Source organism: Hypomesus nipponensis, chromosome 9, assembly GCF_054491055.1.
Source record: "Hypomesus nipponensis isolate SF chromosome 9, ASM5449105v1, whole genome shotgun sequence".
NCBI classification, from domain to species: Eukaryota; Metazoa; Chordata; class Actinopteri; order Osmeriformes; family Osmeridae; genus Hypomesus; species Hypomesus nipponensis.
Genome location: NC_140369.1, coordinates 3,908,074 through 3,932,040, shown reverse-complemented (window position 1 = coordinate 3,932,040; position 23,967 = coordinate 3,908,074). Strand labels below are relative to the sequence as shown.

At 47.8% G+C, this 23,967-nt stretch overlaps 3 protein-coding genes and 1 long non-coding RNA gene across 4 annotated transcripts; 2 read left to right on the top strand and 2 right to left on the bottom strand.

The window, feature by feature from the left end:
- Positions 1-586: 586 nt before the first annotated feature.
- Positions 587-5,987, bottom strand: pck1 (phosphoenolpyruvate carboxykinase 1 (soluble)). Its single transcript, XM_084704635.1, has 10 exons — positions 5,896-5,987; positions 5,256-5,534; positions 4,634-4,818; positions 3,887-4,090; positions 3,462-3,649; positions 3,110-3,272; positions 2,554-2,778; positions 2,148-2,279; positions 1,844-1,939; positions 587-1,706 (listed from the first exon to the last, which is right to left on the bottom strand). The coding sequence occupies exons 2-10, from the start codon at positions 5,477-5,479 to the stop codon at positions 1,249-1,251; spliced, it is 1,875 nt and encodes a 624-aa protein (XP_084560761.1). The 5' UTR covers positions 5,480-5,534; positions 5,896-5,987; the 3' UTR covers positions 587-1,248.
- A 1,472-nt stretch (positions 5,988-7,459) lies between these two features.
- Positions 7,460-8,590, top strand: LOC146272410 (uncharacterized). The gene is made up of 2 exons (XR_014766687.1): positions 7,460-7,529; positions 7,649-8,590. It is a non-coding gene; the product is annotated as an uncharacterized LOC146272410 (long non-coding RNA).
- Positions 8,591-9,046: 456 nt separating this feature from the next.
- On the top strand, positions 9,047-14,590 carry ccndbp1 (cyclin D-type binding-protein 1). The gene is made up of 11 exons (XM_084706366.1): positions 9,047-9,206; positions 9,595-9,654; positions 9,767-9,846; positions 10,000-10,081; positions 10,260-10,356; positions 10,639-10,712; positions 10,855-10,931; positions 11,324-11,580; positions 12,849-12,909; positions 13,222-13,268; positions 13,566-14,590. The coding sequence occupies exons 1-11, from the start codon at positions 9,119-9,121 to the stop codon at positions 13,672-13,674; spliced, it is 1,032 nt and encodes a 343-aa protein (XP_084562492.1). The 5' UTR covers positions 9,047-9,118; the 3' UTR covers positions 13,675-14,590.
- A 281-nt stretch (positions 14,591-14,871) lies between these two features.
- Positions 14,872-22,070, bottom strand: LOC146272408 (protein-glutamine gamma-glutamyltransferase 2-like). The gene is made up of 13 exons (XM_084706406.1): positions 21,971-22,070; positions 20,652-20,822; positions 20,224-20,475; positions 19,595-19,713; positions 18,930-19,058; positions 18,562-18,739; positions 18,234-18,369; positions 17,925-18,034; positions 17,541-17,783; positions 16,943-17,350; positions 16,479-16,642; positions 16,182-16,315; positions 14,872-15,368 (listed from the first exon to the last, which is right to left on the bottom strand). Exons 1-13 carry the CDS (start codon positions 21,978-21,980, stop codon positions 15,185-15,187), a joined length of 2,238 nt encoding a protein of 745 aa, XP_084562532.1. The 5' UTR covers positions 21,981-22,070; the 3' UTR covers positions 14,872-15,184.
- Between the last annotated feature and the right edge of the window lie 1,897 nt (positions 22,071-23,967).

Here is a 23,967-nt window from a genome sequence, read left to right as displayed (position 1 = left end):
CCCCCCCCCCGTCAACAACTTTTTGGGGTTCTCCTCCTTTTTGACCCTTTGTCCTTCTTTTTGGACCCAAGTGTCCTCCTTTTCAGGGTCATTCTTCTGGTCACCCTATATGTGTTTGTGTGTGTGTTATTCACAGTCCTGTTTGTCATCAGATAGACTGTGCTTTGTGGTCAGAGGTGGTTCAGGTGGTTGGTTCCCACTGGTCACAGACATCATTACAGAGCCAATCAGTCATGGCTCTCTGCCCCATGGCAACAGCTGATAGGTACTTTAGCTCACCTTAGCTTTTTATAAAGTTGTCTGTTCAGGCAGTGTGAGCCATAAAGCACATATTCATAGAAACTGACTTTGTTTACGTAGCTATCCAGCTACATGATCCTTATGTGTAAACAACAGTTACCTAGTAATGCAAAATACTGCGTTTGTTTGCATGTTAGACATGTCTTATGTTTCATTATGAGGTCGCAGGTGAATATGACTGAACAATACTGTAATATTACAGAGACAAACAGAAAACCTGAAACTGTAGCCTGCATCCCTGTTTGAGGTACCACAAACTGTGAACAATAAACTGAAGAGTCACGGCTACCTTTTAAATAATCTCTCTTTTATTTGGATTTCAGTCAAACAATACAAGAAAACAGCACAACATACAAAAATAACTTAATAACATCATAAAACGCATTCCTATACATGGATAGAGGTGGAGCCCCGTTACCATGACCACAGCCAGAGACTGGTTCCATGGCGACAAGGACCCCCTGTTTAAATGCCTGTCAGAGCAGGAAACAGTTTTTTATGCAAATATAATAACTTAATGATAAATAATACAGATGATTTAGGAATGTATCACATTGCTTCAAAGTTACAGAGATGACTAAGAAAGCCTGGTGACTATGTAAGCTGGCACCCAAATTGTTCTGTGATGGTACTGCTACTCTACCCATCTCCAGGTTCAGGAGGGGCTGCCTTGTGCCCGTAGCCTGGGAGAGGAGCTAGGCTGGAGACAGGAGGGTTCCTGCCACTCAGAAAAGAAAAGTAAATCGCAAAAACAAACGGAGAATAACCAAACATGTTTTTCTCCCTCGTGCCTGACTCACCCAGGTCAGTCAGCTAGATCAATTAGATATTCTAGAATCATCACTCTGCTACGTCGCAAGTGACTACAGGTCAAAGGCACTTCTCGCTCTTATTCTCTTTTACTCCTCTCTCTCTCTCTTTCTCTCTTTCAGTCCTCCCTCTCTCCCCTCACAGCTGACGGACCCTATGTTGCAGCATCTCCAGTTGCCTGGCGACCTCTTCGGGCAGGTCATCGTTGACCTGCGTGTCGAAGTAAGCCCTGACATCATCCACCTCCTTCTGCCAGAAAGTCTGGTCCAGGCCAAACAGCTGCTCCAGGTCCAGGCTGCTGCCCAGACCTTGCAGGTTCAGGGAGCCCTGGCAGGGCAGGTAGCCCACAGCTGAGGGCATGGCCCCAGCCTCTCCGGACAGGCGGCGGAACATCCAGTCCAGGACCCGGATGTTCTCCCCGAAGCCAGGCCAGAGGAAGCCTCCAGTGGTGGACTTGCGGAACCAGTTGACGTGGAAGATCTTGGGCAGTCTGGCGCCGGGCCGGTCGGCCATGCTCAGCCAGTGAGACAGGTACCTGCCGAAGTTGTAGCCGAAGAATGGGCGCATGGCGAAGGGATCGTTCATGATCGCCTTGCCTGGACAGGAGAGGAGGAGAGGGAGAAAAGCGAGAAGGAAAGAGGAGAAGGAGTTAGCACTGGAGAAAATATTTTTTGGTGTCACCATGTTTGTAGCCATTTCATTCCGTGGTGTGGAGGTCAAAGTTCAGACTCACCTCTGTGTTCCGCTGCAGCGGTGGCTTCCGACCTCATGGCCGCTCCCACGAACACGCCGTGTTGCCAGTTGAATGCCTCGTACACCAGGGGCACTCCTAAAGACAGAAGAAGAAAGAGTTAGGAGGGAGGGTTCTAGAACACTGCCCAGAGCAATCTAATCTTGTGTTCCATTCCATTTCATTCCATTATATTTCATTCCATTCTATCTATTCTGATTACATTATGACGAGTCAGGCTCCCATCCCAATGCTACTCCACACTGCGCTATGGGTACCGAACTGACAGCTCTAGAACCGTACTCACCCTCTGGCCTGCGTCCTCCAAAGATGATGGCCTCGATGGGCACGCCCTCGGGAGACTCCCACTGCGGGTCGATGATGGGGCACTGTCCGGCCGGGGTGCAGAAGCGGGAGTTGGGGTGGGCGCATGGCTCACCTGGAGAGGAGAGGACACAGGAGAGGGTCAGCTTACACAGCTACTGTACTGTCACATTTCAACATGTGTAGGACAGTGGAGGGAAAGGATTCTGATTCGTTCGAGAATTAAAACAGAACGCTTCCGCTTTCGCCCGTCCAGTCATTCAAGTTGGGTCCAGCTCGTCATAAATGCATAAATAAGAATGGTATAGTAATCAACACTAAGCTGATTAATTAATGAACAATTAATGAATCATTTGAACGATTGAGGTACTGATGGATCATAGACCTACCATCCTGTGGGGTCCAGGGCAGGTTCTTCCAGGAAGTGACAGAGACCCCCTCTGGTAGTGCCTGGTCCATGCCCTCCCAGTACACCCCCCCATCGCTGGTCTCTGCTACGTTGGTGAACACAGTGTTCTTGCAGATGGTCTCCATGGCGTTGGGGTTGGTTTTGGCCGAGGTACCGGGGGCAACTCCGAAGAAACCGTTCTCTGGGTTGATGGCACGCAGGTTGCCTAGAGACGAGAAGGCAGGGAAGAGGAGGACGAGAAAGAAGAGGAGGAGGAGGAGGAGGACAAAGAGAAGGATAATGAGGAAGAGTTGAAGGCAAGTTAAGAGGAGAGTTCCAACCATCTCAGCTAAGAAAATACCAGTCATCTTGTCCTATGATGGCATACATGCTAACAGTACAGTACATTGAGAAACCATCACAGCAGATTTCTTCATCGAAAACCAGTCAGAATCTGTACATCAGGTACATCTCGATCAAGATGATCTAAATAATGATCAGAGGCAGCAAGAGAAATCAAGCTAATGTTGTCACCAGCTAAGCGACCAGTCTCTCACCTTGGTCATCAAACTTCATCCAGGCGATGTCGTCCCCGACACACTCCACCTTCCAGCCGGGCAGAGTGGGGCTGAGCATGGCCAGGTTGGTCTTCCCACAGGCGCTGGGGAAGGCAGCCGCCATGTACTTCTTCTGGCCCGCTGGGTTGGTGATGCCCAGGATCTGCATCAGGAAGACAGAGGCTGTTACCATGGCGTCCGCCACAACAACAAACGCGTTTGAGTTTTCTTCTCAAGGCCCAGGTGGGTTGTAACTCCTGGTCCTGCAGTTCTCGAGAGTTACTACTCCAATGAGACATTTGCGACAGGACGGGCTGCTGTGCTATCCGTTCGTCCTAAAGCTTTGTCTTACCAGCATGTGCTCGGCCAGCCAGCCCTCCTCCTTGGCGATGCGGGAGGCGATGCGCAGAGCGAAGCACTTCTTCCCCAGCAGGGAGTTCCCTCCGTAGCCGCTGCCGAAGGACACGATCTGCCGGCGGTCGGGGATGTGGCCAATCAGAGTCAGCTCGGGGTTACACGGCCAGTTATTCACCAGGGGACCTGAGGGTAGGGGGGGATATGAGGGGCAGGAGGGAGGGGGGGGGGGCGGAGGGGGGGGGGGGTAAGTAGTGGAGGTGCAGGAGGGATGAAGGAGAGGGGAGATTTAGTTTAGTTGCCACTTCAGATTCATATTGACAGTACAGAGAGCGTTGGAGCGCTTTACTGCGAGGATTTGAACGAAAGGAGAGTGTCTGATTAAATGTGTTGTCTTTGCAGATTAAGTCGAGATTGACTTACTTTTGAGAGGCAGGGGGCAGCCAACGGAATGTAGACAGCGTACAAAGTCCCCCCCTCCCAGGGCAGTTAGTACAGCCTTGCCCATGCGGGTCATCACCCTCATACTGGCCACCACATAGGGAGAGTCGGTCAGTTCCACTCCAATCTTTGACAGGGGCGAGCCCACTGGTCCCATGCTGTAGGGGATCACATACATGGTACGTCCTGAGAGAGAGAGAGATAGAGAGAGAGAGAGAGAGAGAGAGAGAGAGAGAGAGAGAGAGAGAGAGAGAGATAGAGAGAGGGAGAGAGAGAGAGATAGAGAGAGAGAGAGAGAGAGAGAGATATAGAGAGAGGGAGCGAGCGAGCGAGAGATAGAGGGAGAGAGAGAGAGAGAGAGAGAGAGAGAGAGAGAGAGAGAGAGAGAGAGAGAGAGAGAGAGAGAGAGAGAGAGAGAGAGTTACTACACTGTTTGTACAGATAGTACCGGATATATTTAGCTAAGGCTCAACAGTTCTGTGCTGACGTTAAGAATGCTACCAAACAGCAAGGCAGGTTTTAGAAGACAGACTGTAGTGCCGGGAGCAAAGCATGCAGTCTCTGTACATCGCTTTGAATACTAAGCTTCGGCAAACACATTTTAAGGTCACACATCCTCGAGGGTTCAGGCTGGCTTACGTTTAGTTCTATAGGTGTACATCAAACCCTCTGTGAAACTGTGTATAAAATAAAGGTCTGTACAAAGAAAATGTGATTTGAATTGGTTACCTTTCATGCAGCCAGGGAAGCGAAGCGTCATGGCCTTGTCAAACTCCTCCTGGGACATCCAGCGGCCCAGCTGGCTGACTCCACCTCCTCGCGGCGAGGGCACGGTGTCACGCTCGTTCTGGGTGACGATGACGGTCTTGCTCTCCACGCGGGCTACGTCTCTGGGGTCTGTCCTGGCCAGCCAGCTGAGGAAGGGGGAGGCACAGGGAGTGAGGAGGGGGGCACAGGGAGTGAGGAGGGGGGCACAGGGAGTCAGGATGGGGAGCACAGGGAGTCAGGATCCTGGGTCTCTGGTCTCATACAGGGTTGTGGCATGACTGGACTGCAGACGCGGATTAGATTAAAGCTATGATCTGGTACGGTGCGCCAAATGGTGACATTTATGTTTTGACCTGAACATGGTCTCTTTTAAATCAAATTAATACTTTTTTCCCTCCTCAGTCTATCAGGGATTCTTTTACTTTGTTCATTCTTTCATGATGAGACTATGGCACTGAAGAACCATCCAAAACACTGCTAAGGAAAAGCTAGATCAAATACAGCTTCCACTGGGCGTGTATCCCTCCCCGGCCCTCCCCCAGCTGTGGCGTGAGTTGGGCTTCAGCCAGACGTGCTGACCTACCAGTTCTCATATTTGGTGAGCTTCTTGATCATGCCCTGCTCCTGCAGCTGGGCCAGGACACTCCGGTTCTCCTCTTCGGACCCATCGCAGATGTGGAGCGCCTCGGGCTGGCACAGCTTGACGTTAGCCTCCACAAAGTCCCTGACGGCAGGGCTGAGCTCGCTGAGGTCCCCCTGGAGCAGCCGGGGGCCTGCCCGGTTCTGGGACGGGAGCTGAGGGGCCATGGTGCTGCTGGTGGTGGATGGAAGAACGAGGAGAGGAGAGTGGATGGGTTGGGCCCTGGAGGAGAGGAGAGAGAGAGAGTGAGTGGCGGAGAGGAGGGCTGAGGAGTGAGGGGAGGAGAAGAGAACTGTGACATTCTGTAGATGTCTCATGAAGATTGAATGTTCCAAACAAGCGAAGCAAAACACAATCACCCCATGCTAACAATGCCATGCCTCTAATGCCTGTCATGTACTGTGAATGGGATTTTCAATGGAAGTCTGGTTAAATGCAGAACTAATAGATAACTCTGTTATAACGAATCTGATCTCATAGAGAAACACATGCAGATTGTGCAACTAGTGGAAGCACACTGGGTAGTCAATCTGAATGCAAACAATTCAGCCAAATAAGTAAACGCCAGACAATTGTCAATTACCTTTTCTTCTTTCTTGTTCACAAGGAGTTAGATGCGTTTTTTCAACGTTGTTCCGAGACTCAGGTGATCGTCTCTTCTTGCTGACTTGTGTCTTCTCCAAGACGATCTCTAAGCCTTTATACTCAGGGATGCTCGCGGGGAAGAGGCGGGACAGTGGGGACTCGAGGTCCAGGACATTTGCATAAACCTGATGTATCTGCTTTGGGAGAACACTCCGTCAGTCACTAGTCAATTATTAATAACCAATATTGCGTCGTTTGACGGAGTTAATCAAACAACCGCGAGTATTTTGTTCTTTCTAACTAGGAAATGATTGTCCACTGCTGCGTGCGCAAAACGAATATGTAAAGCACCCCAACAGTTCTCTACAAAGAGTTAACTTTAACCCACATTATGTTGAAAGAGTGAATCTCTGTTCATCAGTCCGTGACGTGTTGGTCTTTGCTTGCCTCGTGTGATTGGCTTGACGTAAGGGGCTCGCTCAAGATGATCGAAGATCTGGAGAATCTGGAGACGGAGAATGCTGAGTGTGCAGTTCAGTGCAGATCAGTTCCCGAGCACCAAAATTAATTTCGCTTTGGTGATTCGCTTTTATGTCTCTCAATGTGAAATGTTTATGTATTTCAACACTTCTTGATCATGGTGCTTGCTATTTAAACGGATTTGACAGCTGTGAAAAACTTCACTCTTTCTAGTTTATAAGAGCCATAGGATAAAATTCATGGCCCCATCTCGGGATGAAGCTGGAGTCTGCAGCTCCAATCTCTTTTGGCCTATCAAAAGTCCTCAAAAAACGCTTAGTAAAACAAAATACATATTTTTGGTTACCGAGAAACAATATGAGTCTTTTTTACAATCAAGCAATTTAAGAAGCACTTAAAAAAATATTTTTTTTATTTAACTTTAAGTAATATAATGTTACATTAAAATTCCTTTTAAATCAAAGTACATTTTACCACCCCCCAAAAATCCTGTAGATTCTAGGAATGGGATGTGTGTTGAAAAACGAATTCTCTTTTACATCTGGCATGTTCAGTTATATAAATATAAGCACACGTGAAACACCTTAAACACATTATTCCTGAATCCTGTACCCCATGTCTGAGTTGTTCTGTATATTTGGTCCCCATGCACAATATGTTTGATCCAGGGAAGAGCATAGTGGATCTATACAGTAGCAGAGTGTATCGTCTCCTGACCGTCATGGGTCTCCCTGTCAACAACACTGTCAGCGTGGTCAATAGGCCTGAACCAGCCATGCCCTGCTGGGTTTCAGTCATATCAGACACTTCGACCCCTCCCGTCAAAGGTTCTGTTTGTTTTAAGCAGAGTGTTCTCTTTCAAGTACCTAAGATGATACATTAGTAAAAAAAAAAAAAAAAAAAAAAAAACGGTGTCTGCATAAAATCACCACCTTTCCTTGTGTGGCTTGTTTGTTCATAACGCATGTGGGAGACCATACTGTAAAAAAAAAACATGTTTGTTATCTTCTATCTCCAGAGGCACATTGCCTAACAAAGGCTCATTTACTGGTTACAGAGTGAACATAAATAGCAGATAATAAGCCAGCCGGATGAGTTTCATGACCATCTTGCTCAACAACACATGATAAGTTATTCTTGTCTTTGAGATCGGTAAGTTCAGACCAAGGTGTTGACATGAGCAGTCTGTACTCTGCACAGATCAGGCCAATATGGAAGTCTGGACCCAAGTAAATTCTATAAAATAATGTGTTTTATATTCTCTAATACAGGGCACTCCAACCATGTTCCAGAAGAGTTTTACTCCAGTAGATATTCGCTCCGACGGTAGTTGGAACTAGACAGTTAAGTTCTGTCAACCAGCTCATCAAATAGAAGTGAAATGTTGGGACTGGAGAAAGAGTGTTCATGAGGGTACTGAAGCTTTCCAAGAACAGGGTTGGAGAGCCAAAATTCAACACAACACAAGAGTTAGTGGTGTAACATTTACTTCAATTTGAAAAACTTTACCTTTCTTCTTCAATAATTGATCAACAGTAATGAATATGTGACTGCATGCCATTTCCGCTTAAAATACGTGAAAAATAATTGAATAAATTAGAAGGAGAATGTTTGATCTTTCTAAATTTCTGTGGTTGTAGTTCCTCATACTGTATGTTCTGTCCTACAATCTGTGTTTTGCTTTCAACAGCATGACACCAAAATTGCACGTTTTCACCTAAAATAAGTGTTAAATGCTTATAATGTCTTTTACTATTTTGTTTTTGTTCAGTTAAAGTTCTGTTCTCGTATCTCCCTGAAGATAACCCCCCCCCCCCCAATAAACCTATGATAGAAAAAAGGCCTTGCCACATGTTTATAGACTGTTAAGGACAGATATAGGATGAGTATATGAGCTATGCTGAAGAAGGTCACATGTAAACATTAACACGTTTGCTCTGAGCCTCCTACAGGGAATCCACAAAACAATTTTCTCAATCAATCTGAGAATGGTCTCTTTTGCAGAACAGCTCAGCATGTTAAGAGAAGTGCACACAACAGGACCTTTTCGGGATTGTCCACGTCGGTCGCATGCAGGGTTGTTGACTACGAGACCAATGATCAGGACAGCATTAGGGGTGGGAATCTTTTAGTGCTTCATGATTCGATTCGATTCTTAGGGTCAGCATTCGATTTTTTTATTTTTAATAAAATTTATATGCAATATATGCTTACATTTGATTCCAGTTTGCTGTTTAGTGTTAATTGTTTCTATTTGACTGTGATAGGCAAGTGTTGAAAAAAAAACCCCAATGCATCAAAACCTTGAAATGTATTGTTTTTCTTACAGTCTAGCAAACTCATTGTTATAAAAAAATTATAAAATAAAAAAATAAAAAATTACAAAAACAAAAACAAAAAATTGTTTTGTTGAATTTGTGAACCGATATAAATCACTAGAAGACTGAATCACGATTTAAATGTAAATCGATTTTTTTTTACCGACCCCTAGATAGCATACACCCTACAACTGTGTGTGTGTACATCATAGACTATATAAGAGGTGTACATTAGCCACAATGCTTATTTTGGATTCTGCACATTGCCTTTATTAGAGCGCTTCCTAGCGGATATTCCTAGAATTACGGTATGACTCGTTTGTCTTCTGGTGAGACTTTTATTTTGAAACCTGACAATTCCTACTGTAAAGTGCTAGTTGAACGGTACTGCAGTGTTCCGCGTGTTTACATGGATGGTGCGCCATGAGCGCTGACAATTCTTGTGAAGACCTTACGGTTCCTTTACGAAATCTCCTTAACTCTGTTCAGTGTGTACGAGACAGAGTCAAAGGTATGATAAACCCGCCAGCTACCTAGCTGAATAACAGGCGTTGTAGCCTTACACGTTGGGTTGCTAGCTAGCTCTAGCTGCTGTAGCTAGCTGCTTTTAGAACACAGTTTGACTCAACGACGTTAGCCAGCATGTTGACACATGCTAACGTCGGGTAGTGGAGTGTATGGCTAAAGTTTGGCTAGTAGCCATCGTGGTCTAGATCTGTGTGGGTCAGATTGCGGTTGAAATTTGTGCTTTCATATTGCCAGTATAAGCACAAGTCATCTCGCCTCCTGTCTCATTGTCAGGACGGGTCAGCGTTAGCAGTCTATCTGTAACACACAGGCCAACTTATCATCAAGAAAAGTAAATCATTTTTTAACACAGTACATGTTTCTGTTTACAGATGGAGAGTCCAACGAATCCAATGGGGGGTTCAATCTGGCAAACTTCTGGGATACGCTGAGTTGAGTAGGCAATGCTGGCGATCAATACCCGATGGGGATCATCAATAGGCTATTCTCTCCACCTTAACGTCATCTTTGAATTCTCTCTCTGCTCTCTCTCTTCCTCTTCAGATCAGGCTGCAAAAGCGGTCTCTCAAGAAGCTACCAAACTTAGCCTTGCCTTCTCAAAGCCCCCACTTCCCTCGCAAAATGTAAGACGAAGTAGTTTGTGAACAGCAGCTTTTCCCTCTACACTACGCTACCTAATAATGTCTTTTGATTTTTACGATCATATAGATGCCAACTCATGAGGCAACATCATACACTAAATCCTATCTCTCACTCCCCACTGCTCATCTTGCCAGGATGTGGAGATACTGGCTGGGTCGATGCAGAAGAGTGTACTGTCTCTGACCACAGTCTACTACTGGCTGCCTAAGAGCCAAGGTAAGATGACCCACCTGCTTCTTGACAGGCCCAGTCACAGAAATAGTCTAACGCTGTCGATGCCCGATTGGTTCTTATGTATTCAGTGTAGAAATGACCATGCTCCAGTGGTGCTGTCAATTACTCCTGTGCCGTTCCCCCTTTGGTTCATTTGACGCTAATCCCCGCCCCCCTCCAGGCATATCTCTGCGCCGATTGGTCAGGGACGCCACGTTGGACGGGTTGGACGGAGTGATCCAGCTGGTGGAGGTCCTGCTCAGCTCTCCTCTGCAGAGGTTACACAGAAACACACACAGAGTGGCCCAGATCGATGCCCTCATACACTTTGGAGAATTACTATAGATCCTCACCCCCCTCTCTGTCTCTCTCTCTGACTCTCTCTCTGACTCTCTCTCTGACTCTCTCTTTGGTGCCGAAAATGGCTGCCTAGGTAGGCTCTCCTGCCAAAGTAAATTCCTTGTCTGTGCAAACTTTCATGGCGAATAAACACCAATTCTAACTCTCTGTCTTTCTCTCCCTCCCTCTGACTCTCTCTCTGTCCCTGTGTCTCTGTCTAGTCTTTCTCAGGAGCAGCTGTCCTCCACTGGGGGTGTGTGGTTGGCCTGTGACCAGTTTGCTCACCTGCCCAGCGGTGAGTCCAGAACAGCTGCAGCTGCATTGTCCTCACAGAACCACAGTAATGACCGCAGGCAACCTGCAGGTGGCGACGGTAGAGCAGAGATGGCAATACACAGCTCTCTTTTAACAAGTGTGTTTGTGTGTGTTCTAAACAGACAACCAGGCAGCAGTTGAGGGTCTGTTGTCCTCTCACCTGGGGGTAGTGAAGGATGCTATAGAGGAGATGGAGCAGGTAATGTCCACAACTCTTTTGGGGGTGAATAATTCCAGACCCTCATAAAGCTTGTTTCCTAATCCTTATAGCTGTTGATACCATCCTTGTTTACACCATCCCTGTGCCTTACGCCTGTTTCCCATCCTTGTTTACACCATCCCTGTGCCTTACGCCTGTTTCCCATCCTTGTTTACACCATCCCTGTGCCTTACGCCTGTTTCCCATCCTTGTTTACACCATCCCTGTGCCTTACGCCTGTTTCCCATCCTTGTTTACACCATCCCTGTGCCTTACACCTGTTTCCCATCCTTGTTTACACCATCCCTGTGCCTTACGCCTGTTTCCCATCCTTGTTTACACCATCCCTGTGCCTTACGCCTGTTTCCCATCCTTGTGTCCCCTGCTCCCAGGCGCGGGCGGAGAGCGTGGACCCCCTGAGTAACGAGCTGGAGGACGAGGACGAGGAGGAGCCTCGGGGAAACATGGACACCTACTGGTCGGAGCGGGACCGGCAGGTGCTGGCGCCGTGCGGGGGGCTGATGAAGACGGCCGCCGCCTGCCTGAGGAAGCTGTTGGCCGCGGTCAAGGCCAGCGGCAGCGTGGCCACGCCCCAGACCGTGGCACAGCTCGATGATCTGGCCGACGTCACCAAGATGATCAGCCCTGGGTGAGGAGTGGGAGAGGACCGTGTGTGTGTGTGTGTGTGTGTGTGTGTGTGTGTGTGCGTGTGTGCGTGCGTGCGTGCGTGCGTGCCAGAAAAGGCGCCTAAGGGGGGCTCCTGGTAACTCACTGGATAAGTGCGTGTACTATGTAGGCCATACCACAGTGGCCTGGGTTTGAATCCGGCCTGGGCCCTTTGCTCTCTCTCTCTCTCTCTCTCTCTCTGTCTCTCTCTCTCTCTCTCTCTCTCTCTCTCTCTCTCTCTCTCTCTCTCTCTGTCTCTGTCTCTGTCTCTGTCTGTCTCTCTCTGTCTCTCTCTCTCTCTCTCTCATGTAATGATATGAATAAAAACACTATATTTTTGCAGTAACACTATATTTAACAAGCACACTTTAATTTTGACGTGCTTGTTTGTGTGTATTTGCGGGTGTGTGTTTGCTGTGACAGATAGAGATATGCGTGCGATTGCTGCTGCTGCTTTAAGGACTGCACATCTGGTTGTTTCTAAGAAGTGTCACACCCATTCACAACAGTTAGACACACACACCCACACACACAAACACACACACACACACACACACTAGGAGTCACTAGGGGATCATCATGATGTAGCGATCAGCCTAACCCAGAACATGGATGATGTTCCCCTGGGAACCGGTTCTCCATACCTGAACACACCATATCACCTGTTGGCACCTTCTGTAACAAAACAAAGGGAAAATGTGTTAGTTGGTTAGGTGGTGGGGTGGGGTTTGCCGTCAAACGGGGGGGGTGGGGTGGGGGGGGGGGGGTGGGGGGGGGGGGGGGGGTCACTGTTTGGAATGGAAGGGAGAAAATAGAACAGAGTGGACCAGCAGATAGCTCTATAAAAAATGTAAATTAACGACAATGTTAGTTAAGGCGGCAGGCTTGTGTTGCCTATTGGGCCGCCTTAACTGGAAAGTGCTGCGGGAAACCCTACAACTGCTGTTTTTGGCAATTTCCTGGTACAAAATGTGCTTTTGCATACCCCACGCGTCCCGACAGGTATGATGCAACCCGAAACTGGTAAATGGTTTGTTTATATTCATCTCAGGACTTGGCAGTGGGCCATAACTCATCTCTTTCAGCTGTGACCACTGTAGGAATGTGGGTGTGATTGGGAGTGTCAGTGACAGATCCAGATAGAGAGACATAGAAAGTGATGATTCTCCATGCTGACGAGAGTGATGACACGGAGAAACTGATTTTGTGTGTGTGTGTGTGTGTGTGTGTGTGTGTGTGTTCTTGTTCCAGAGTCGATGACCTTGCCCTGACTCTCTACCCCCCCATGGACTACTCTGGAGTGGAAAACAATGTAAGATCCCTCCTTCCACTTTCTTCCACCTCCTCCTCTTCCACCTCCTCTCTCCTCCTCTTCCACCTCCTCTCTCCTCCTCTTCCACCTCCTCTCTCCTCCTCTTCCACCTCCTCTCTCCTCCTCTTCCACCTCCTCTCTCCTCCTCTTCCACCTCCTCTCTCCTCCTCTTCCTCCTCTTCCACCTCCTCTTCCACCTCTTCCTGTCTCCTCTCCCTCCTCACAGCGTCCTCTCTTTCTCTGTCCCACATACACCCGTCTTTCTCCCTCTCCGGGTCTCTCCTCTCTCACTCTTCCTTTCTCTCTCTCCAGGCCTGCCAGCTGGCATCTATACTAAAGAAAGTTCTGGAGATCATCAGGTATGAACAAAAAACTGATAAACAGGCCACTAGTGTAATGACTTGAGTAGCTTGTTTATAGAGGTACACACACACACATATATACAAAATTGCACTTTTATACTGCAGCACAAATACAGAAGAAAAAATTAGAAAACAAAATGAATATACAAGACAACATTCATATACAAAATATTGGGTGCCTAAGACCTCTGCACAGTAGTGTACGTACACACACACACTATGCATACTCTTTATTCTCTATATACTGTAGTACACAGATGCACTGTATGTAATCATACACACCCCCCTGCACAGGTCGAGCCACGTGTGTCTGGAGGCTGATCTGACCTGGGTTGAGTTTCTAGAACGTGCTGTGGAGCACAACCTGCACAAGATCCAGGACCTTGTACAGGTCTCCATCTAGCAGCACTGTGTGTGTGTGCGCGTGCGCATGCGCGTGTGTGTGGGGGGTTCAGTGTGTGTGGACGTATGTATGTATGTGTGAATGTAAACGACTGAGATAAACATAGCATGAGAGAAAAATGACTGTCAGCTGTGATGAAACATCGTTTGTTTTTCTCATGTTTGCTAACCGTTCATCAGTCAGTGGAGTCAGTGTCCCAAGCAACTGCAAAATAAACATTTGCTAATCGCCCACTCGCACTTGCTTTGTGCCAGTATGTTTATGGAGTTACCCATTTTTTTCTGCTGAAGTGGTGTTGCATGGCTGAAAGAATGCAGTGCTGTGCCAAATTCTGAAACTTCAGCCACTGAGACGGAATGAATTTGTGTCAGAGTGCAATTTGTGTAACTGGCTATGAATGTAGTGTATTAACAATAATTTTGAAAGGTTCAAATCGTTAACCAAGACTCCGTCTGGTTTTCTGTCTACTGATGGACAGAGCAATCAGACATGAAATCTCAAAATAAATCTATTCACATCATTCTGTACTTAATCTGCTCATGTTACAGATCGCACAGATCATCTTTGTGTTGCTCATGTTTGTGGGAAACAGAAAAGGAGTATTGGGGAGTGGGGACCCGCCCTTGTGTCACTCTGACACTTTGGTGACATCACAACAAGGAAACGCTATCTGTGTTTGGATTCTTAGAAGTACTGGTTTTTACACAACGTTGCCCAATGAAGGACATACCTGGAGGATTAAAATGATTGACGTGCGGAAAGCTTCTGCTTGGTAGCGCTGGTCTGAGCTGAATGTGCTGGTTGTGTCGGAGAGAGACTAGTGTTTCTATGGTATCTATGCTGTGTTATAGAGTGCTACCTGATGCAGTTTTGTAATTGGTTTTGCTGAATAAACAGATTGTTGGACAGCAGACAAGATGGTCTATGTCTTTTTTTGCAGTCCTCCATACCAGACTGGAAGTATACTTTATCAAAAATGAAAAAGCTTGAACAAGCGTTTCGATGGAAACGCTTCACACTTTTTTTTAGGTGCTTTTTGGAATACAAAAAACACACAGACGCATTCTCGTTAGAAAATGTCTTTACTGTGACAACATGCTCATGATAAACCTCTAACACTGATGTGTTTCTGCATCAAGTCTTCAAACTAAAATGATTTTATCATGATCATCAGAATGGAAGGAATGGAAACACAAGTTTGGTAATGCTTCATTTGGTTTATGGATTCTCCATGAACAGCACCATACAACATCTCCAAAGCAATAATAACATATACATCTTGAACTTGTGTGCATGTGAGAGTATAGATGTGTGTATGAGAGAGAGTGTGTGTGTGTCTGCAATATCAACAATACAACCATGTCACATGACAAATGGCTTGTGAAGCCATACAACCGAAGTCCAGATAAATATATAAATCACAAAACTGCAGACTGGAACACCCCCCTGTTCTCTCACAGGCCAGCATTGTCTACCTTCCTTCACACTTAAGGAAGGGGTGATGCCAGTCTCAGGTGAAGCGGCCAAAGTTGTAGCCGAAGCGGTTATAAGGAGCTACGTCGACGTTGCAGCTAGCCTTGATGTTCCTGAAGGTGTTGCAGTTGAAGTCCGCCACCAGCTTCTTCTGCCCTGACCTGTACGGCGTCACGGGCACCTGCACGCGGACACGGCGACCTGGGAGCAACCAGGCCAGCCTGGGGAGGCAAACACACACTCAGACCCTGTTGCAGTTCACCTGACCTCTGACCTGCACACCTCTGGAGGTCTGAGTGGCATGGATCTGATATGGGTGGAGGGATTCTTTCTGAGAGTTCTTAGCACAGTGCTTCCATCTGAGGCCTGTGTGTGTCTGTGTGTGTGACAGTGTGAGTCTAAATGTGTTTTTAAGAGTGTGTGTGTAAGAGTTTCCATTACTAGTTGGTGACAACAGGGGACGGGGCATTCTCACCGTTATTCTATAAATATAACTTATTTTAGAGTTCTTTCCCCTGGACCGGAGTTCATGTTCCAACCGAGGGGGGCTGGCGCTGTCTTCGTGTCTAGGGCTGCATCAAATACCCTTTTTTTGCGCTGCTAAATTGCTGCACTAGTTCACACTTGACTGGTGGGAATCTCATTCTAATATGACTGTCACTGTTAGCTGCTCCTGGCATTCTCTAATCCCTGCTCTCCTCTCTCTGTCCCCCCCCATCCCCTGTGGTGTTGGGCTCGTTACTCAAGAGTGACGAGTGTTACACAAACACACGTACTGTGAAGGGAGGTTTGATTTGTTGTTTTTTTCGCTTCCCGATATGCAGATCACAGTAATGCAAGTAACACACGACATTTTTGTATTAGTAACTGTAATGCGATTACTGAAGTTATCAACAGTAGTGCGTTACATTACTGCGTTACATACAAATGTAATCTGATTACAGTAATGCCTAACCCCCAACACGGTGCGAGTGTGTGTGTGTGTGTGTGTGTGTGTGTGTAAGCGTGTGTGTGAGAGGGGTGGGACCTCTGACCTGGCCTCTATAGAGCTCTGCAGAACTCCGCTGCCTGTCACCGTGATGGTGCAGTCTGTCAGAGCTTCATCCAGGGGGTTCATGAACACCACCTCTGCCATCAGCTCACGGTACTGCTGTGCTGGGCCCACACACTGCAACACACACACACACACACAGGGTCAACAAAGTTATCCTCAAGACATAGACACAGACATACACATAAACAGACAGAAAGACTGACAATGCAGTCAGACGATGGGCAGACAGAAAGACAGGTACGCAGACAGACATGCAGATAGGAGGAAGGAGACCCACAGTGATGGTGAGGGCAGGGTTTTTTGGTACGATCTCCATCTCCGTCAGGTAAACGTTCTCTGGGTTCTTCTGGTCCGTAGCCAACGCTGACACCCTCAGACTGTTGTTCTCCAACATGGGTTCTCCATACACGGAGAACGGGATCAGGATGGGAACAGTTAGCTCTGGAAAACACAAACACCATCTAGCGGCAGGAACAGTACTACAGTCCTTCATGGGAGTGTCATTGCACTATTAGGGTAGCGTTCACCCTGGAGCAGCGAGTTGGATAGAACAGCAGGGAAGGGTTGAACAGCAGGTAGGTAGGCAGGGTTAGACAGAGGCAGTAAGTCAGAGTAATACAGAGGTCAGATGGCCAATGTTTTGCAAGTCAGGTTTAGAGACAGAGGGACAGTGTAATACAGAGGCAGAGTTAGACCGAGGCAGTGAGGCAGAGTGATACAGAGGCAGGGTGGCTTCAGTACCTTGCCCAGGGGCCAGCTGGAGCTGCTTCTCCTCCGTCTGCACCTGAGAAGCGGGGGTGCCGGTGTACTTCATAGCCTGGACGTTGATGTGCAGCAGCAGGCTGCAGGGGGCGCCAGCCAGGCTCCGCACCACCAGCTTCAGCCTGATGTCGGCCCCGCTCAGGGGCTTGTCCTCCACCACGACCTTCATCTCCACGGCCCCCGGAGCCACGGGTCTGTTAGACGTTCCATTGGTGTTCAAGATGGTGTTTCCGGGGGTGGGTCCTGTGGTGGGTGCGGGGGTGGGTGCGGGGGTGGGTCCTGTGGTGGGTCCGGGGGTGGGTCCTGTGGTGGGTGCGGTTGGCGTTCCTGCGGGCTTGAGGCCGCCGCTCACAGCCCGATTGAAAGAAACTCTCTCATTCGTGGTGCCTGGAGGACGGACACGCAAGAGACCAGGTGAGACATGACACACACGGTGTCTGCATGTGTGTGTCTGTGCTGAACCTGTTTATCGCTGTTGCTGATGTTGCAGCTGCCTGAGATGTGTGAGTGTGTGTGTGTGTGTGTTTTGTTTATGTGTGTGTGTGTGTGTGTTTTGTTTATGTGTGTGTGTACTGACCCTCTCTGTGTTTGTAGTTGTCAGTGATGTTCTGTCTCTTGTCACTGCCCACGCTCTTGGTGCTGATGTTCTGTCCCACGGAGCTGGTGTCTGAGAAGATCCTCTTCTTGGATCCGTTCTTTGCCACCAGCCACGTCACGTGGTCGGCATTGACCTCGGCGAACACGAACGGGACGTCATACAGCACATTGGTGTGGCCCAGGAGGATGGCCTTGACCGGGGTGGGGCCACAGCAGTACACGCCTGTAGGGAGGGGGGGTGGCGGAGAAGGAGGTGGAGGAAGTGGAGTAGGAGGAAAAAGAGGAGGTGGAGAAAGATGACATTCCTTCTTGTGATAAGGGATCTAGAGTAAATGATTGTGATGCACAGATTTTTGGACCATACCACTGCTCTTCTCCTGAGGGGTGGGGTCCAGCACCTGCCAGCCATCGTACACAGAGTCATCTGACAAGTCGGGACGCTTCATCCAGGCTTCCACCCACACATGGTAGTTCCTGTAAAAACAACAAACACCCACATTCTACAACACCATTCTACCACAGCTGTAAACCAGGCCTGCTAAACCCCACCAGAGTCATGCTGTAATCCAGACGTGACAGATGGACTGTCTTTACAGCACTCTTACAGGACAGATAAATGGTTGATTTACACTTGTGTGTTGTGTGTGAAAGGCCAGCAGGCCCTGTTCCCCACCAGACACTGTCACTGCTAGCCTTCTCCAGGACTCCATATTCTCCGTAGAACTCATCCACTGTCAGGCTGCCATCCGTGTCGTGGGCCGACTGGAAGTTGGTGACGATTCGACACGGGATCCCCAGACATCTCAACACTGGGAAGGGAGGGGAGGCATGTGTGGAAAGAAGGTGAGAGAGGGACGGAAGGAAGAAGTGAAAGAGAGAGGAGTGTGAGAAAGAAAGGGAGGGAGGGAGAAAAGAAAGGAGAGAGTAGGGGAGGAGTGAAAGAGAGAAGAGAGAGAGGAGGATGAGAGATGGTGGGGTGAGATGGGCTGTTGGGCTTCTACCTGTGCACATGACGCCGGCGTACACCCAGCACTGCCCGTACTTGACAGGGTTGCAGTCAAACTTCTGCCAGCGTCGCAGGATGTCCACACTGCCGTTCCATTGGGTGGGGCTGACCCCTCCGGCGAACGAGTTGCTCCAGTTTCCCATCACCACCCCGCGGTCATCGTTACAATTTATCTGATGGTCAGAGAACAGTCAGGTCACACCGGTGCCGTACCCTGAGAAGGGTTTTGGGATGCACGAAGGATGAAGTGGTGTTGACATTTGATGTTTAGTCGTGTAGCTGATGCTTTTATCTGAAGCCTTCTACAGTGTTTCATGGTCAAGGAACAGGCCTAAGTTACCATGGTGCATGGCGCTTATTTACCATGGCGCTGACCACCCGGCCGACGTAGATGGGGTTGCACCGGGCGGAGAAGTCTTGCGAAGCGTCCGTCAGACACTTGGGGTTGACATCCAGCAGCTTCACACAGATATCCACTATGTCCTCCTCAAACTGTAGGGTCAGGGGTCAGGGTTAGCACAGATGAGGAATTAGCCTTGTTACTACAATTATTTGTGTTTTATTAGTCATTGTTTGTTTATTATTCATTGTTAGTCATAATGTTAGTCATAATGTTGTTTATTGTCGCTTTGGATAAAAGCGTCTGCTAAATGCATAAATGTAAATGGTATTGTGATTTTATAATAATATGAAAGGCACTATAATGATTGATGTGACTGTGATTATAAGGTCTTATTGATTTTCAGCCCAAACCAATCTGATGGCTGACGGATTGCTCCTGAATATTGACCACCAATCTTTGTGTTTGTGTTTATAATATACATGTTTGTATTAGTGTTTGTTTGTATGTGTGTGTGTGTGCGTGCATGTGTGTGTTTCTGCGTGTGTGTGTGCGTGCATGTGTGTGTTTTTGCGTGTGTGTGTGTGTGCATATCTGTGTTTCTGCGTGTGTGTGTGTGTGTGCATGTGTGTGTTTCTGCGTGTGTGTGTGTGCATGTGTGTGTTTCTGCGTGTGTGTGTGTGTGTACCTGTCCTAAGTTCCAGGCCAGGCTGTCGATGTAGTTGTCCAAACCACGATAGATGATGCTCTGCTCTTTCATAACATACTCCTGCCTCTCTTCCTCCACACCCAGGTAGACCCAGTCATCTGACACACACCACACACACACACACACACACACACACACACAGTCAGATTTACATGACCACGGTCTCCTGACGGAAGCCTGCTTCTCACGTCACCTTCACACAGGTTTTTATGGACTGTTGAGAGACACTTTATGGATCACTCCCAGTACGTGACAGGATGAGTGAAGCTAGTCCAGGCATGTCAATCAGGCCGCACGCGTCATCCGCTCATTACCACACCTGTGTTAGCCGGCACAAGCCCATTGGGCCACGGCCGATTAGACGGCCGCGCGGATACCCACACACGCACCCCGGTTGTTGTATGATCAGTGCTGCTGCCGCCCTCCACCATCCCCCTCTCCCCCTTGCTGTCTGTATGTTGTATCCATCAGGGGGATGGATAGAACATAGCGCTTCCCTTAGATCATCCACTCCACCAAAGTCAAACCTATTTCCATGTCATGGTCTCAATAAATGCTCAAATCTAATACGTGATTGTCTTGACTGAACTGTTTAGGGGCTGGTTTACCTTTACACCAGGGGTTGAACAGCACCAGCAGGCTTCCCACGCTGGCCCCGTTTGGCGCCCCCTCCTTGGTCTTCACAAACAGGGAGTACTGACCCACGGGAGCGTCCGCTGGAGGGGTCACGGCCAGGGTCACACTTCCTGCCAACAGCACTGACTTCGGATCGAGCTCCGCTCCCCACGCCGCTTTCCCCGTTTTGCTCTGCGGGTAACTAAACACTGACCGGGTGCCGAGAGACTCTGAAGCCTGGAGGCCTGGAGGAGGGGGGGGGGGGGGTGGAATAAAGAGAGGGAGGGGCAGAGAGAGGGAGGAAGAAAGGAAAGAGGCATGGAGGGAGGGATCAGACACACAAGAAGTTGACAATGTTTGTTCAAAGTGGAGGAACCAAGTTGCAAGTATGTCACATCCTGGGGCAGATCCGATAACGTACCCGTCTCAGCGGTGATCAGGAGCCTGTCGGAGGCAGGGTTGAAGGGGCGGGACAGGCTGAGGGTCAACAGGAAGGACTGCCCCCTCCGCACGATCAGACGCTGCTCGCTGATGTCATTGGTCCGGTGGGCGGAGTTATTGGCCTCGCAGTGGAGGTCCACTTTATTCACAACTAAAATACAGCCCGCACCCACATAAACACAAAACAACCAGTTTACAATCAGATGTGAGCTTACGTCAAAAGGGGTTCAGAACCACCCAGCCCCACCCATATACCAAACAGCTTGACCAGGTCAACTGGATCAATCTGACGAGACCACTGAAAGCTTCCTAGATCCTGTTACACTGGCAGTTACCCTTGTTGCGACAGCTGTTACAGTTAAGCTAGCTGTTACTGTTGAACTAGCAGTTACAGTTAAGCTAGCTGTTACTGTTGAACTAACAGTTACTGTTTCTAGCTCTCAATGTGTGTAAACTAAAAGGCTGTCAGGAGTGAAGCTCCAAACCCTCTGCGTGTCACTGCAGCCATCCAATCAACCAGCCAGCCAGCCAACCGGCGCCAGCAAGCCGACCAGCCTGCCAGGCAGCCAGCCAGTCAGGATGCCAGCCAGCCAGCCAGCCAGTCAAACAGCCAGCCAGTCAACCAGCCAGCCAGTCAACCAGCCAGCCAGCCAGTCAACCAGCCAGCCAGTCAACCAGCCAGCCAGCCAGTCAACCAGCCAGCCAGTCAAACAGCCAGCCAGTGATCTGGACAGCCACTGCCACTCTGGTAATGCATCGGTATAATCGAGGCGTGGAAAATATAATTGTTTCTACTAGATACAGTAGATGGTTCAAGTTCAACCTGTTTTCTGTATATAATAAGCTAAATGATTACTGACAGCCATGGGAACTTAGATCAATGAATGGAAAAACCAGTTCAGAGATCTTATTAAAAAAATACTACAACAGTATACCGAACTATACAGTGGAAATTATGTCTGTATACTAACCAGTGCTGTATTGCATAGTAAAAATTCCTAGCATAACTTGTACTGAACTATTAACTATTAGACTACTTAACTGTTTCCTAACTAGCACTGTACTGCAGGTGGTGTTTTATAACAATTATATAACAAGTGGTCAGGGTTAGTATTTTATTCGACCAACAAGTGGTCTGAACTACAGAAGCTCCTTATTCTAACCAGTACTGTACTCCAGAATAAATTCTAACTAGTGCTAAACTACAAAACTTCTACTCATTCAAACCAGAATGGAAATGATGTAGACTCCTACTGTAAGCAACTTTTCAATCCACAAGAATCTACGGAGCTGACTTACCCAGATCCATGTCAGAAGTCTCTGAGCTGCGTGTCTCTTCACAGGAGGACAGTAGGCTGGTCTGGCTGCTCTCTCTCCAGCTGCAGGGAATTAGCAGAGGTGAAGGAGTCTCTGGCTCTTAAACACTTCCTAGAGAGGCAGTTAGAGCGTGGGAGAGGGATGGTCACTGAGTCAACCGTTCACACTCCTTCTGTCAGGGAACCTGTTGGGTCTGTTACAGATGAAGTTAAGTCGGGTAAGATCAGGGTCGATGAGGAAGACAGGCGCCGCTCCTTCTTCTTCTGTGGTGGGGGGACACAGCTATGCTTCCATTACAGTTCAGTGTCTTGCTCATGGTCAGTTTAAATCCCTGACCGAGAACCACATTTTCTATTCTCATCTGTTTCTTGATTGTCAAGGTTTTAAACCAAACCAATTCACTAGGGGATTAATTTACTTTATTGAATAACATACCCACACATTATAATACTTCTATAACAGTAAGTAAAGTACAGATGTCCAGCCCAGTACAGTGAGTTACAGTAACTGAAGTGTTATAGTGCCATCTACAGGCTAAAGAGGAACATCTTCTGGTATTGTGACGATGACACTTTTTTCCTTGACATTACACTTTGTATCTCTGTTAAAATGTGTACTATACTATACCATACTATACTAGTTGACCAATTTCCGGTAGCTAGGACAGTTTGAAGAAAATTAGATACATTTTTAGTTGTGTTTGTGAAAAAAAAGGTTTTGAAAGGTTGAAAAATATTTTATTCTTTGAAGCTCGGAGCAAAAACGGACCTCAGCTGGCTTAAAAAAAAAAAAAAAAGGTTTCGAAGACAATTTTTTTTTCTGCGCTTTTGAAAATCTGGGTTGAAAATACAAATCTATTTTCTGTGTACATATTCAGTTTTACACTTGCAAATGGTATATAGCGCTTTTCCACCTTACAGGTACAGCAAGCGGTTTACAATGTTTGCCTCTCATTCATACACACCGACGGCAGCGAGCCACCATGCAAGGCGCCGGCCTGCCCATCGGTAGCAACTTGGGGTTCAGAGTCTTGCTCAAGGATACTTCAGCACATGACCTAGGAGGAGTCGGGGATTCGAACCTCCAACCTTCCAATTAACAGACAAACCCTCTATCTCTTGAGCCACAGACAACCCAAATCTTTTGGAGCCTAATTCACTATATGCACGCATCACTTCCTATGCACGCATCACTTCCTATGCACGCATTACTTCCGCATATTGCACAAGCCGGGTCAACAACTTCCGATAGCTGGCAGTTACGTAGTACCCGCACACAAAATTTCGTTTTTTTGTTGTTGCTGGGGTTATCTTCCCAAAATGACGATTAACGATGTACATGGGATTCTGTGTGGCTGCCGTTCAAGAAATGGGTTCAAATTGTAGTCTCGAGCTACATCGGCAACTATTAAAGTAAGGTTTAGGCTATGTAACTCACAAAGTGTACCCCTCCCCTCATCCCTAACCTCCCTGGTCTCACCCCTGCCTTGACGCCTAACATCTAACATTCCTGCTCTCACCCCTTCACTCCCCCAAAACCTATCTTGACCTCAGAAACTCTCACTCTGTGTAGAGTTGAAGAGGGTGGGAATGTCTACGAAGGTTTATGGAACACGACTGGATAACATGTAATTAGGGCAACTCTTACTCAGCTGTGCCTCCCATTTTTGATGTCGGTGAGAGATCGAAAAAGATGTTCAGTACATGGCCACGGCACCATAATAAGAACCATTTATGGTCACAACTGACACATTCAACAGGAAACAGAGATCAAGAGCTACCAGTTCCATGCAGGAAGTCAGGTGGCTGAGCCGTTAGGGAATCAGGCTTGTTATCAGAAGGTTGCCGGTTCGATTCCTGGCCATGAAAAATGACCATGTCCTTGGGTAAGGCACTTCACCCTACTTGCCTCAGGGAGGGAATGTCCCTGTAGTTACTGTAAGTCGCTCTGGATAAGAGCGTCTGCTAATTTTGTAAATG